Source organism: Ursus arctos, unplaced genomic scaffold (genome assembly GCF_023065955.2).
Source record: "Ursus arctos isolate Adak ecotype North America unplaced genomic scaffold, UrsArc2.0 scaffold_18, whole genome shotgun sequence".
In the NCBI taxonomy this organism is placed as follows: domain Eukaryota; kingdom Metazoa; phylum Chordata; class Mammalia; order Carnivora; family Ursidae; genus Ursus; species Ursus arctos.
Genome location: NW_026622852.1, coordinates 39,971,674 through 39,984,458, shown reverse-complemented (window position 1 = coordinate 39,984,458; position 12,785 = coordinate 39,971,674). Strand labels below are relative to the sequence as shown.

General features: G+C 43.4%; 1 protein-coding gene across 5 annotated transcripts in view; it reads left to right on the top strand.

The window, feature by feature from the left end:
- SUSD1 (sushi domain containing 1) overlaps positions 1-12,785 on the top strand; it is a 176,582-nt gene that overhangs the window by 99,597 nt on the left and 64,200 nt on the right. For all 5 annotated transcript variants that reach the window (XM_057313680.1, XM_057313679.1, XM_057313678.1 and 2 more), the window contains 2 exons: positions 3,403-3,661; positions 9,340-9,379. In XM_057313680.1, coding sequence (XP_057169663.1) covers positions 3,403-3,661; positions 9,340-9,379 — 299 coding nt within the window. The remainder of the gene's footprint in view (positions 1-3,402; positions 3,662-9,339; positions 9,380-12,785) is intronic.

The window sequence follows — 12,785 nt, the reverse complement described above, 5'->3', positions numbered from 1 at the left end:
ACTTGAATCGTTGGGGCAGTGCAGTGAGGGCCCCTTGTGTTTGATTCCTTGGGCACAGACTGGGCCTTTCGTTCTAACCGGCATCCTTCCAAATGAATAGAGAGACTTCTAAGGGGCCAGAGACAGGCACTGGGCAGCGCAGCTCAACAAATGAAATCCCCTTCTTTGGTCACAGGAGAAGCATTGATGGTGTGTGACGTGTCAGGTGTTGATCCTTTACGCTCACCTCTTCACGTACGTCTCTCCGTGATGGTGGATCAGGAGTATCATTTCATTTAAAGATGATCTTTGGGTGTGTGGAGTGGATCTGAAAGGGCCATTTGGGTAATTCTCATAATTCGTTCACACATTGGGTTGTGGGCAGGACACTGTGTAGCTAATGACTGCTTCTGGGATTCCAGGTAGTATTAGGATGGAATTAATTCACCTGACTTGGAGAACTACATTGTGTGCCATTAAGCATTTTATTTACAGGGTCATGCTTGGATTGGGAAAGCAGAATTATTCTGGTTTTTTGTTGTTGTTGTTGGAAAGGAAGATAGAGGTTCCCTTGGAGAGATAAGCACCTTGCTCACAGGAATAAGGCAAGGACATGGCAATAGCCTTACTATCCTTGACCTCACCTTCATTGCCTTATGTCATTCTTGACCTGTTAGTCTAATGACCCTTCAGTACATTCAAGGTGAAAAAAATGTGAGATATTATAAAATTATAAAAAAGTCTGGATATATTACCTGTGTGTCCTTTTTTTTTTTTTTTTTAAGATTTTATTTATTTGAGAGGGAGCGAAACTGAGAGAGGTCACAGAGGGAGAAGGAGAAGCAGACTCACTCCTGAGCAGGGAGCCCGATGTGGGGCTCGATCCCAGCACCCTGGGATCATGACCTGAGCTGAAGGCAGACGCTTAACCAACTGAGCCACCCAGGTGCCCCCCCCCTTTTTTTAAATTTTAAGTAGGCTTCGTGCCCAGCATGGAGCCCAGCGTGGAGCCCAGTGCGGGGCTTGAACTCATGACCGTGAGATCAAGACCTGAACTGAGACTGAGTCAAACACTTAACTGACCAAGTCACCCAGGCACTTCTGTGTGTCTCTTTATAATGAAACTTAGGCTTTTCCTGTCTTTCCATTAGTTTAAGTGCACTAAGTTCTCAAAGGTCTTTCCAGGCATGGATATTGCCTACATTGTTCTGTTTCTTGGTTCCTGATGAGTTACTGGAAGGCACTGCCATTCTGTTGCTCTGAGGAGAACAGAAGTTATGATATCACTGTCTGAGAGAATATGCAAGAGCAAATGTGATATGTAGGCCAAATAATTACGTAAGGCAAAAAGAAAAGCCAAATGACAATCTATCCTTGTGGCTAATGTGCCCTCCAGTGCCTCCAAAACAGGAAGTGGAGATCTGTGAGTCATACTAGGGAGGGTGGTGGTGAGAAAGAGGGGAGAAGTCTTTCCAGAACAGTCATGTTCCAAACAGCCACAACTGCTTCCCTAACGTCATCAGGGTTAATTACCAATAGGCAAGTAGAGTGGTTTCCGCTCCCTGACTACCTGGTTTGAGCTGCGGGAGCAGCTTTGCCAGTGTGGGAGACAGGCCAGAGTCTGCTTTGTGCATTGTTTGGGGAGGGGGCAGTGGCTTGGGGCACATGGTGGAACGGTGCCCTGGGACCAAGGCTCCCCTCCTTAGCCTGGTGATCTCAGGTGAATGATGCAGCCTGTCCCTGGGCTCTCTTAATGCTAGTGTCTCCCCCACTCGCCAACTTATAGAATGATCTAAGTGCCTTTTCAGCAGTACCAATTCTCAGACTCCACTCTGGAGATTTCGATTCGGTAGGTCTGTGATGGGGGGCTGGAAATCTGTATAAGTATCAAGCAACTCAGGTGATTATGATCATGCTAACTGGGGAGACTGCTTTCTGCCCCATGAACGGAGCCTCTAATGTCCAGAACTGAAGGGGAGCCTTGCAGTTGCACTGGAACGCCACCATCTACATGGAAAGGCAGGACGGATTGGAAGAGGAGCTTGTTGGTGGCATGGAGCTTCTGCACCATTTACTCTTTTACCTGCAGCCACGGTTCGCAGGGGTGTCTTCAAGTCGCCAGGAGAGTGTGTTGCTAGAAGCGTTCCCTTGGAGGCAGTGGATGCTTAGTTGATGTTCACCAGCGGTGGTGGCAGACCTCACCGCCCTGCAGGCTTTACCTTGTACCTTTTGTAGAAAGCTCTGCTGAACAGTGAGCCCAGACTTCGTGGAAATCAGGGCCCTGAGGTCACATAGGATGTTTGAGATGGAGACTTTCCAAGTCCCAGACCTACTGTGGTGGAGGGCTCCCTTTTCTTTAAGCTAGTGACTCACGGACTTTTAGGAAGCAGGAGATGGGGCATTAGGAATGTGGAACAGGAAGTGTATATTTACTAGTAAAATAGATTATGTGGCCTCATGGTTTGGAAATTACCCTCATTATCTTTGGTTCCAATGCATGTTTTTCCTCTTTACGGAAATGTCAACTCAAGAAACATTAGTGGGGAGTCAATCACAGCCAAAGAACTGGGTGAGGATTTGCAAGGATACGGGATAAGTCATTTAAATCCCTGCCGTCAGGCCTAATAGAGAAAGCAGATGTTCAGACATGGGCTCTTCTAGAGGCAGGAGAGAAGGATGGCAGGGAGGGGCTGAAAAAGGAGGCGTGATTCATTCTCCCTGCAGTTTTGTTCTTACACGTCCTTTCACGGACAGGTTTTGTATTTGGTGGGATAAACAATAACAAAACACGTGCAAAAGGATACTTGCTGGCTAGTGTGCTCCTCTTTCCACATGGGAGAACAGTTTCACAGTGTACACGAGACATTTTACCTTTCTGCCTGTATTTTGGGACATGGTCAGACTAGATTAACGCATGGTGACTTGGCGCTCCTCGCTTCTCATTGATTTCACACGAGCTTTGGTATCTGTGAACTGGAGGCAACGCAGATCACATGAGTTCCGTTTCAGGTTACCATGTGATTGGAGCCTTTTTGCAGACTTGGTACATTAACGCTTGTAGGCAGTCAGCCTCCATGTGACTGCTAAACCCTTTCCACAGCTGGGCTTGATTTGCCCCCGTGAAAACCACTGATGAGATCAGCTGCATGGCACGCAGTCCATCTGCGGTGGGAACTTGAGATCCCTCACATCGCGTCGTGGGGCATTAGCACTGTGGGTCCAAACTGGAGTTCCCTAAGGGTTGGAGCTGTCAGACTGGAAATCCCCCCAGGGGGCAAGGACTTTTTCTTGTCCAGTGTTGCATCTCCAGCACCCAGAAAAGTGTTTCTCTCATAGCAGGTGCTCAATAAATATGAATAATTGAATGAATGAATCTCCCAAGCAAGGGTCTGATAGATATTTTCTTTTTTCTTTTTTTTCCAGCTCATATCAGGTGTTAGTGCTTCCCCTGGCCCTCCAAAGCACATTTTTTTGTGATTCTGAAAGGGCCACCTCATTCTTTAGCAACACTTCTGATGCTGAGGGATATGTGGCTGCAGAACTACTGGCCAGAGATGTTCCAGATGATGCCACGGAGATATCTCTTGGAGACAGGCTATACTACGGGAAGTACTATAATGCACCTTTGAAAAAAGGGAATGATTACTGCGTTATATTACGAATCACCAGTGAATGGAATAAGGTATACTTCTTTAAAAACTCGTGAATTCTCGGTTTTCTTCTTTGCGTGAAATGTTAATGTTCGAACATTTGTTTCCCTGGTATTTGGGATGGACACTGCATGTACTAACCATAAAAATGTGTTGAATACTTTGCCTGTATAAATGATGGGCAGGTGAGACCTTTAAGGAGGTTGATGGTCTGAATTTCCTGTGGGACCTGGTTGGATCTGTGCTTAGACTGACCTAGTTTTGGTTCTTCCTCTTAAGCTTCACGAATCTCCTCATCCTAATGCCCTGCTGAAGCCCGAGTTGAAGAGGAACGTCTAGATTTCTCTGTCACTTCCCTGTTCTCCTGCCAGGCTGCTGCCTCCCCCCACCCTCTCAGAAGCAGGAAGGAGAGGCCGCTGAATGTCAGCGCTGCCCTATTTACTGCTTCCATGACTTCCTCGGCCACACCCACCTCTCCTCATCCTTAGAAAGCCTACGTTATTCCAGTGGTGGTTCTTTCATGAGACACAGAACTATAGATTCATTGCATAATGAGTTAATATAGGGAGTGGGACAAGCAGAATAGCAAGAGCTGAATCAGTGAGTCAGGGGTGGAAGATCTGGAAAAACCATTGTGATGGTTGCCTCAGGAGAACTCAAAGTGTGATATAAATTCATATAGATTGGTAATGGAAACTAGAAGAAAATGATACTAATAGAAACATCTCTTGACTGATGAATTGGAGCCATCTTGAGTATAAGGTTCTTTATTTATTTATTCATTTGCTCATTCATTCATTCATCCATTCATTTTGAGTATAAGGTTCATTATTCATTCATTCATTCATCTTGAGTATAAGGTTCATTATTTATTTATTCATTCACTCATTCATCTTGAGTATAGGTTCATCATTCATTCATTCATCTTGAGTATAAGGTTCATTATTTATTCATTCACTCCATTCATTCATTCATCTTGAGTATAAGGTGATTGATTGATTGATTGCCCAACACAGGGCTTGAACTCACAACCCTGAGGTCAAGACCTCAGCTGAGATCAACGGTCGGACACGTAAGTGACTAAGCCAGCCAGACGCCCCCATTCCATACTTAAAACTGATACGTACCCTGTTAAATTCTGTAGTGGACAGAAGTCTAATGTGCCATTATCATGCTTGATAGTAAACCAGTGGTTACTTTTAAGAATGTGTGCAAGTAGCAAAGAGATTTGGTAGTATTTTGTGACAATAATGTAGGAATTAAGAATTGGCTGCCTAAAGCCCAGAATATACTTCCCTGAGCTTGTTTAGAAGGTGTTTATGAGTTAGACAGGGCCTTCTTGGTAGAAGCTTACCTAGAGACCCTGCCTTGGCATTTCTAGCCACACACATAGCACTAGCAGTACCATATGAGTACAGTTTAGGGAGTGCTCAGAGAGCAGCTGTCCCAGACTGAGATTTTGGTCTAAGAGGTACATTAGGACCCATGGGCTGCCATAACAAAATACCCTAGGCTGGGTGGCCTAAACCACAGAAATGTATTTCTCATAGCTTTGGAAACTGGGAAGTCCAAGATTAAGGTACCAGCTGATTTGGTTCCCTGGCAAGGCCCTCTTCCTGGCTTTCAGACAGCGGCCTTCTTGCTGTGTCCTCACATGGTAGAAAGCATGAAGTCTAGCTCTGGTCAGTCTTCTTCATCTTATATGGACACTAATCCCATCATGGAGTCTCCACCCTCATGACCTCACCTGAATCTAATTACTTTCCAAAGGCCCTACTCCCAAGTATCATCATATTGGGGGCTAGGTCTTCAATATATGAACTTTGGGTGACTCAAACATTCAATCCATAATGCAGATAATTGAGAGTTTAGGATAAGCATCCTAGTTTATAGGAAACTTTTCCGTGATGTCATTGATACTTCTTTTTCATATAGCTTAGCAGAACATGTGCTTGGTCTTTGGGATGCTCAGGAGATGAAGGGGTTTTGAAAAAATTTATAATGGGACTTGCATTTTTTAATTGCAATTACTTTCCCTGTGGTTTCAAATCTATTTGTCACATTAAAATTAGTAGCGAACCATTTATTTTTCTTTTTTAAACAGCTTGATGGAGACAATTCACATACATATTAATCACCCATTTAAAGTATATAATTTATAGCGTAAGGAATATAGTTAATGATATGGTGATAGTGATGTAATGGGACAGATGGTAGTTACATTTGTGGTGAACATAGCATCTTTTATAAACTTGTCAAATTACTAAGTTGTACACCTGAAACTAATGTAACATTGCATGTCAACTACACTCATATAAAAACTTTTTAAAAATAAAAATGGTTAAGATGGTGAAAAAAAGGGGCACCTGGGTGGTACAGCGGTTAAGCGTCTGCCTTCGGCTCAGGGCGTGATCCCGGCATTCTGGGATCGAGCCCCGCGTCAGGCTCCTCCGCTATGAGCCTGCTCCTTCCTCTCCCACTCCCCCTGCTTGTGTTCCCTCTCTCGCTGGCTGTCTCTATCTCTGTCGAATAAATAAATAAAAAATCTTAAAAAAAAAAAAGATGGTGGAAAAAAAATAAAATATACAAATCAGTGGTTTTTAGTGTATTCAGAAGGTGGTACTGTCTTCTTACGACTGTTGTATTTCACTTAGCCTCATGTCCTCAAAGTTCACCCATGGTGTAGCATAGTGGCAGAATTTCTTCCCTTTTTAGTATTCTGTGTGTATACACCACATTATGTTTAGCCATTCATCTGTTGGTGGATACTTGGGTTGCTTCCACCTTTGGGCTATTTTGAATAAGGCTTCTATGAACATGGGTGTAAAAATATCTCTTTGAGTCCCTGATCTCAATTCTTTGGGGCATTTACAGTTGGAATTGTTGGGTCATATGATAATTCTCTTTGTATTTTTTTGGAGAACTGCCACACTATTTTCCACAGCAGTGGCCCCATATTACATTCTCACCGACAGTGCATAAGGGTTCCATTTTCTCCACATCCTCCCCAAGACCCGCTGTTTTCTGTCTTGATAATGGGCCTCCTAATGGATGTGAGATGGTATCTCACTGTGGTTTTGGCTTCCATTTCTCTAATGATTAGCGATGTTGAGCATCTTTTCATGTGCTTTTGACAACTTGTGTATCCTCTTTGGTAAAATGGTTATTCAAGTCCTTTGCCCATTTTTAAATTGAGTTATTTATTTCTTTGTTCTTCGGTATTAGGAATTCTCTATATATTCTAGATATTAATCCCTTATGAGATTTGCAATGTGCAAATATTTTTTTCCATTCCAAGGGTTGCCTTTTTTACTTTCTTGATAAGTGTCCTTTGATGTGCAAAAGGTCTTAATTTTTTTTGAATGTTCCAACTTTCTTTGTTTTTTAATTCCAGTATAATTAACATGCAGCGTTAAATTAGTTTCAAGTGTACAATATAGTGAGTGGACAATTCTATATATTACTCAGTGCTCATTGTGATACATGTCCTCTTAATCCCCTTCATTTATTTCACTCATCCCCTACCCTCAACCACCAGTTTGTTCTCTATATTTGAGTCTGTTTTTTTGTTTCTCTTTTTTAAATTTGTTTTGTTTCTTCAATTTCACATATGAGCGAAGTCATATGGTATTTGTCTTTCTCTGACTGACTTATTTCACTTAGCATTATACTCTCTGGGTCCATTCATGTCATTGCAAATGGCAAGATGTCATTCCTTTTTATGGCTGAATAATATTCTGTTGTATATATATATATATACCACATCTCCTCTATCCGTTCACCTGTCCATGGACATGTGAGTTGCTTCCATATCTTGGCTACAGTAAGTAATGCTGCAGTAAATGTAGGGGTGCGTGTATCTTTCCAATTCAGTGTTGTCCTCTTCTTTGGGTAAATAGCCAGCAGTGACATTACTGGATCCTGGTTAGTTCTATTTGTAATTTTTTGAGGACCCTCCATACTGTTCTCCACAAAGGCCACACCAGTTTGCATCCCATTAACAGTGCACGAGGGTTCTTTTTTCTTCACATCCTCAAAAGTTCTTAATTTTGATGAAGTCCAGTTTGTTTCTTTGATTTTGCTGCCCATGCCTTTGATGTCACGTCCAAGAAATCGTTGCTAAATCCAATTTGCTGAAGGTTTTTCTCTATGTTTTCTTCTGTTCTGGGTCTTATATTTGGATCTGATCTGAGTTAATTTTTGTATGTGGTTTTCGGTCAGGGTCCCACTTCATCCTTTTGCATGTGGATATCTAGTTTTCCCAGCACCATTTGTGGAAAAGATTTCCTTTACCCATTGAATGTCCTTGGCCACCCTTTTCAAAAATTATTTGACATATGCAGGAGTTTATCTCTGGGCTCTCTATACTACTGGATGGGTCTGTATGTCTGTCTTTATGACAACTCCACATTGTTTTGATTACTTTGGCTTTGTAGTAAAATTTGACACCAGGAAGTTTGTTTTCCGATTCTCCCTGTTTGTTTTTCCTTCTGTGTATCTGTCCCAGTAAATAGCATCACCATGCTCCCAGTTGCTAAGACAGAAATCAAGGAATAATTCTCATCTCTTCCCTCTTTATCTTCTTGTCTAGTGCATCATCAGATTCTGACAATTCTATCACGTTCATGCCGTGTAAAATCATCCTTTCCTCTCCTTCATCACCATGTTTAGCCTTTGACATCTCTTGCCTTCACATCAATTTTCTAACTCATCTTCGTGTCTCTTATTCTGTCTCTTTGCTCCATACAACTGCCAGAATGAGTTTCATCAAGTGTAAGTCTGGTCATGACATGCTATTTTAATGAGCTTCCTTCTTCACCTGGCCCCACCAATTTCTCTCCTTCAGTGCACTCAGTTCCCTAGTACCCACCTTACTCCTTGAGGTCCCTTTCACTGGTTATTCTTGGATATGATTTTCCACTAGATGCCCTTGATGCACTTAGCTTCAAGGCAAAATTTAATCACATTCAAGAGCTTATGGCCATTTCAAGCTTTCCCCAGCGTTTTTCAGTGTAAAAATATTTTTTTTTCAATTTTTAATAAAACCAGACTACCCAAGATTATCACTTGAAAGAGAATCTCCTTTTGAAGTTGGAGGGATCTTTCTCTGACCCCTGCTATTTGGTTGCCTCTGGGGAACATTTTGCTGAGTAATCCCAGCGTTCCTAACAGACAAATATGCATGCAATAACTGGATGAGAAGGAGAAAGGTATCTCATTCCAATGAGTTTGTGGGTCGTGGCCAGATAAGTATCATCTAGACAGGTGAAGTATAATTATTTACCAGGACTTCCCATAGCCTTGCCTAGCACATGCATCACTGTCACTGTCACATCCCTGTCACGTGGATGGGACCTTAGAATCTTTTTCAACATCGTTTGTAGGCAGTCAATGCCAGTAGCACAGAACTGGCAAGGGGAGTGAAACTCATTGCCATTTCGATTGTTTACCCATAGTGTGTGCATTCTGAGATCTATTGAGAAGCTACTGAATTGGTCCCTATGGTCACTTCCGTCCCTGCTACCCATGCCAGTCTCTCGAATACTTAGTGACCACATGGCTCAATTATAAGATGTTAGAACTAGATGAGGATATTTTAATCCAAATTAAGAGGGAAAAAAAGCCCACTAAACTTTCCAGGCTAAAATGTATTATTTAAACTGAGGGTCTGTGCTGCCTCATTCAATGTGTTGCTGGTTTCTCTTTATAGGTGAGAAGATGTTCCTGTGCAGTTTGGGCTCATGTGAAAGGTAAAACCATTTTCTGCCTAAGCATCCTGTCCTTCTTCCTCCTGTCCAGGCTGCAGCATCAAGTTTATGTGAATGAGATTTCTTTTTAAGTTGTCACAGGGGACAGAAATCCAAACCCATCTCATACTAGCTTAAGTGAAAAGCCATGGCTGAAAAGGATGGTGGGTGGAGAGCTTATGGACCTAGCCCCAAGGGGCATCACCAGGATTCCAGGAACTGACACTTGGGTCTCGATGCCATGAGTGGGACACTCTGTCTTTGTCTCTGCTCTCTTGTTTCTGAGTTGGCTTCATTTTCTTCTACAATAGAGCCACATGATGGAGAGGGATGGGCACCAGCTGCCCGGTTTAGCAACTTCAGTGGGAACAGAGGTTTTTCAATTCAGGGAAAGAATCTTTCCATCCGTGGGATGACTAGTACCCCTCCAAAGGTACTGTGTGCAATGAACAGCCTACCTTGGATTTTGGGCTTACTCATATGGCTGTTTGGGGGCAGATCAGTGTGATGGACAGCCATACCAGGGTTGCATTCAGAGGTGGACATGATCCCCATCAGGAAAAGAGGCACAGAAAAACATGCTGGCAGACCAGTACAAAGAGCCACAAGAGCCCACTACTTTCAGCCACTTAGCTGCTTAGCATGTGCACACACACGTATACTTTTTTAAAAAAAGATTATTTATTTTAGAGAGAGTGCAGGGTGGGGAGGGGCAGAGGGAGAGGGAGAGAGAGTCCTAAGCAGACTCCATGCTGAGCTGGGAGCCTGACACGGGGCTCCATCCCATGATCCTGAGATCATGACCCCAGACGAAACCAAGAGTCGGGCGCCCAACTGACTGTACCACCCAGGTGCCCCACATATACTTTTAGGAAAAACACCCTCCGTTATGGAAGAATTATCCTCCGTACCACCAAAAGTGGAGCTCGATTGGAAGACAACTTAAAGGTGGGTCTGTTACTGCACCCAGCTCCAAGACCAGGATTCCTGGCAATGGTCCATGCCTCTTGATCCAATGCAGATGGACTCCTCATGATCCGTTAGTAATCGGTGACTAGATGCCAAATGTAAGCATTCTCAAGCCACAGTCTGTAACATGAAAGGGGAGACTGGCTAAGCACCACAAGCACTTTCATTTAGAAAGGAAGAAAAGATAAAGTGTGATGCAGTGGACAGAGGGCCCAGAACAATGACCACATCCTGCTGGCTGGGAAAAGCAAGCATCCCCTGGCCTGGCAGCAGAGTGAGTCACTTGGTCACTTAGTTGGGCCGCCTCAGTCTTTTCCTGGGAAAGCACCCTATCCCTCTGCTCTGAAGCTGTCTGTGCATCAGATGCAGCAGGGAGGAGCTCCGCGGGGTGCTCTACAGCCTCAAACTTCTTCCTTGTGCAGGCAATTGGCCAGGTGGGAGAACTGCCTCGGGGATTGAGCAATCGCAGCTCTGTGGTTGCCAGACGTGGGATTTCCCTGGCAGTACATTTCTTTAAACCAACAGGCAACCAGCCAGTAGATTTGATTCCCAGGAATTCCATGAGTTTGTAGCTAATACCAGAAATCTTGTCAAGTTTATGACCTTTGAATCTGGACCTTTTCTTTGTGGTTTATGAGTCCTAGCAACAGCCTGAGGAATTTTGCTCTTAGCTTGGAGTATCAGTTTAACGCCTTACATCCTGCCCCTTACCTTAGAGCAGCATGAAACAATAGGCTGGGGTAGTAAGGAAGTGCCCACATAACCCTGCTTCCAGAAGGATTCCAACAAAGGGCACTTTACAATGGGGGATCTGTTACCTTGTCAGTAGAAGGTGCTTAGCAGGAAATGATTGGGAGGGACCTGGAGAATTAGGCTTCCTTCATTTGTCTGCTTATCTTCTAATCTTATTTCCCATCTTTTTTATCTCTTCTCACACCAACTTCAATAAGAGCAGAAGACATGGTTTTTCTACTGGGCAAGGCATATTACCTGACCATACGCCATCTTGGATTGTGGTTGCCAGGCGGCAAGGGTCTCCCCCACCCCACCCCTCCACTTTCTTGAGATAGAACTTACATAACATTGAGTTTAATGTGTACAGCATGATGATTTGATTTGTACTGCAAAATGATGACCAAAATAAGGTTAGTTAACACCTCCATCACCTCACATAATTACTGTGTATATATTTGTACATGTGTGAACATTTAAGATCTACTCTCCTAGCAACTTTCAGTCATATAATACAGTATTGTTAATTATAGTTACCATGTTGCACATTAGATACCCAGTACTTATTCATTTTATAACTGGAAGTTGACCAACATCTTGGCCAACATCTCCCTATTTCTCTCCACCCCCCAGACCCTGGCAACTACCGCTCTACTTTTTATTTCTATATAGAGTTCAACCTTTTTAGATTCCACATATAACTATGATCATATAGTATTTGTCTCTCTCTGTCTGACTTATTTTACTTAGCATAGCTAGTGAGGCTCTCCCTTCACAGAGCTGTGGGCTATTACACTGATGTGTGTGGATAGGCTAAGCTTCCTGTCTTGGAATTTAAGTGAAGGCCACAAGAAACAACCACATGTTCCAACATTTGGAAATTTTTCAGCCAATGCACTCCCTGAGGCTCTAAGGGTGGGAATGCAGTTCCCACAAAGAAAAGAGGTGCTTTTATCAGAAGAATGGAGATGTGCAAGCCTCTTGGACAGGCACAGAAATAGCTTCCAGAATCCACTGCCTTCAGCAGCTGTTTGGTATGATTAGCAAACACTCGAACTGGGTGGAAGAAACGGCCAAAGATCTGGCTACCGTGATGAAGTTAACAGGAAGGATTTTGCTTTGGAAATATCCAAGTGGCTTTTGGTAGTGCCTTCTTTATCCTCTCAGCCTAAGAACCAGTGTTGAAAGAGAGCTCAAACCTTTGAATTCCAACTATTGGAAGGCTCTGGAGGTCGTAGAGAAGTCCACTGTTTTTTGACACGCTGAAGGCACTTCTGACATAAATAGCTACATGTTGTGCCCTTACCTCTGGCTGTCCCCTTTTGCAAAAATGTTGGAGCCTGCCATCTCAGAAAGTAATTTGGAGAGAACTAGGATCCAGATTAGTCCTGAACTTGTTCCAGTTCATCTGTGCCAAGCCACTGCCCCATTCTCACCTTTGCCCTGTGACGAATTCTGCTATTTACTTTATGCAGATTGCCTCTAAAAGAGTTTTGTGATGACTGCCAGGGAACCAGCCGTTGGTTTGAGGGGAAATGCAGAGGCCTGGGCTTCCTTGCTTGAGCCTTGCTACTCATCAGCCGAGTGTCTTTGCAATTATATTTAACTTGGCTGGTTCTCAACTGCCTCTTACAGAGATCTCTCAGATCCCTTCCAGCCACAAAGTACTGACTCTTTGATTTCTTGAGTCACAAGGAAAGGTCATTTG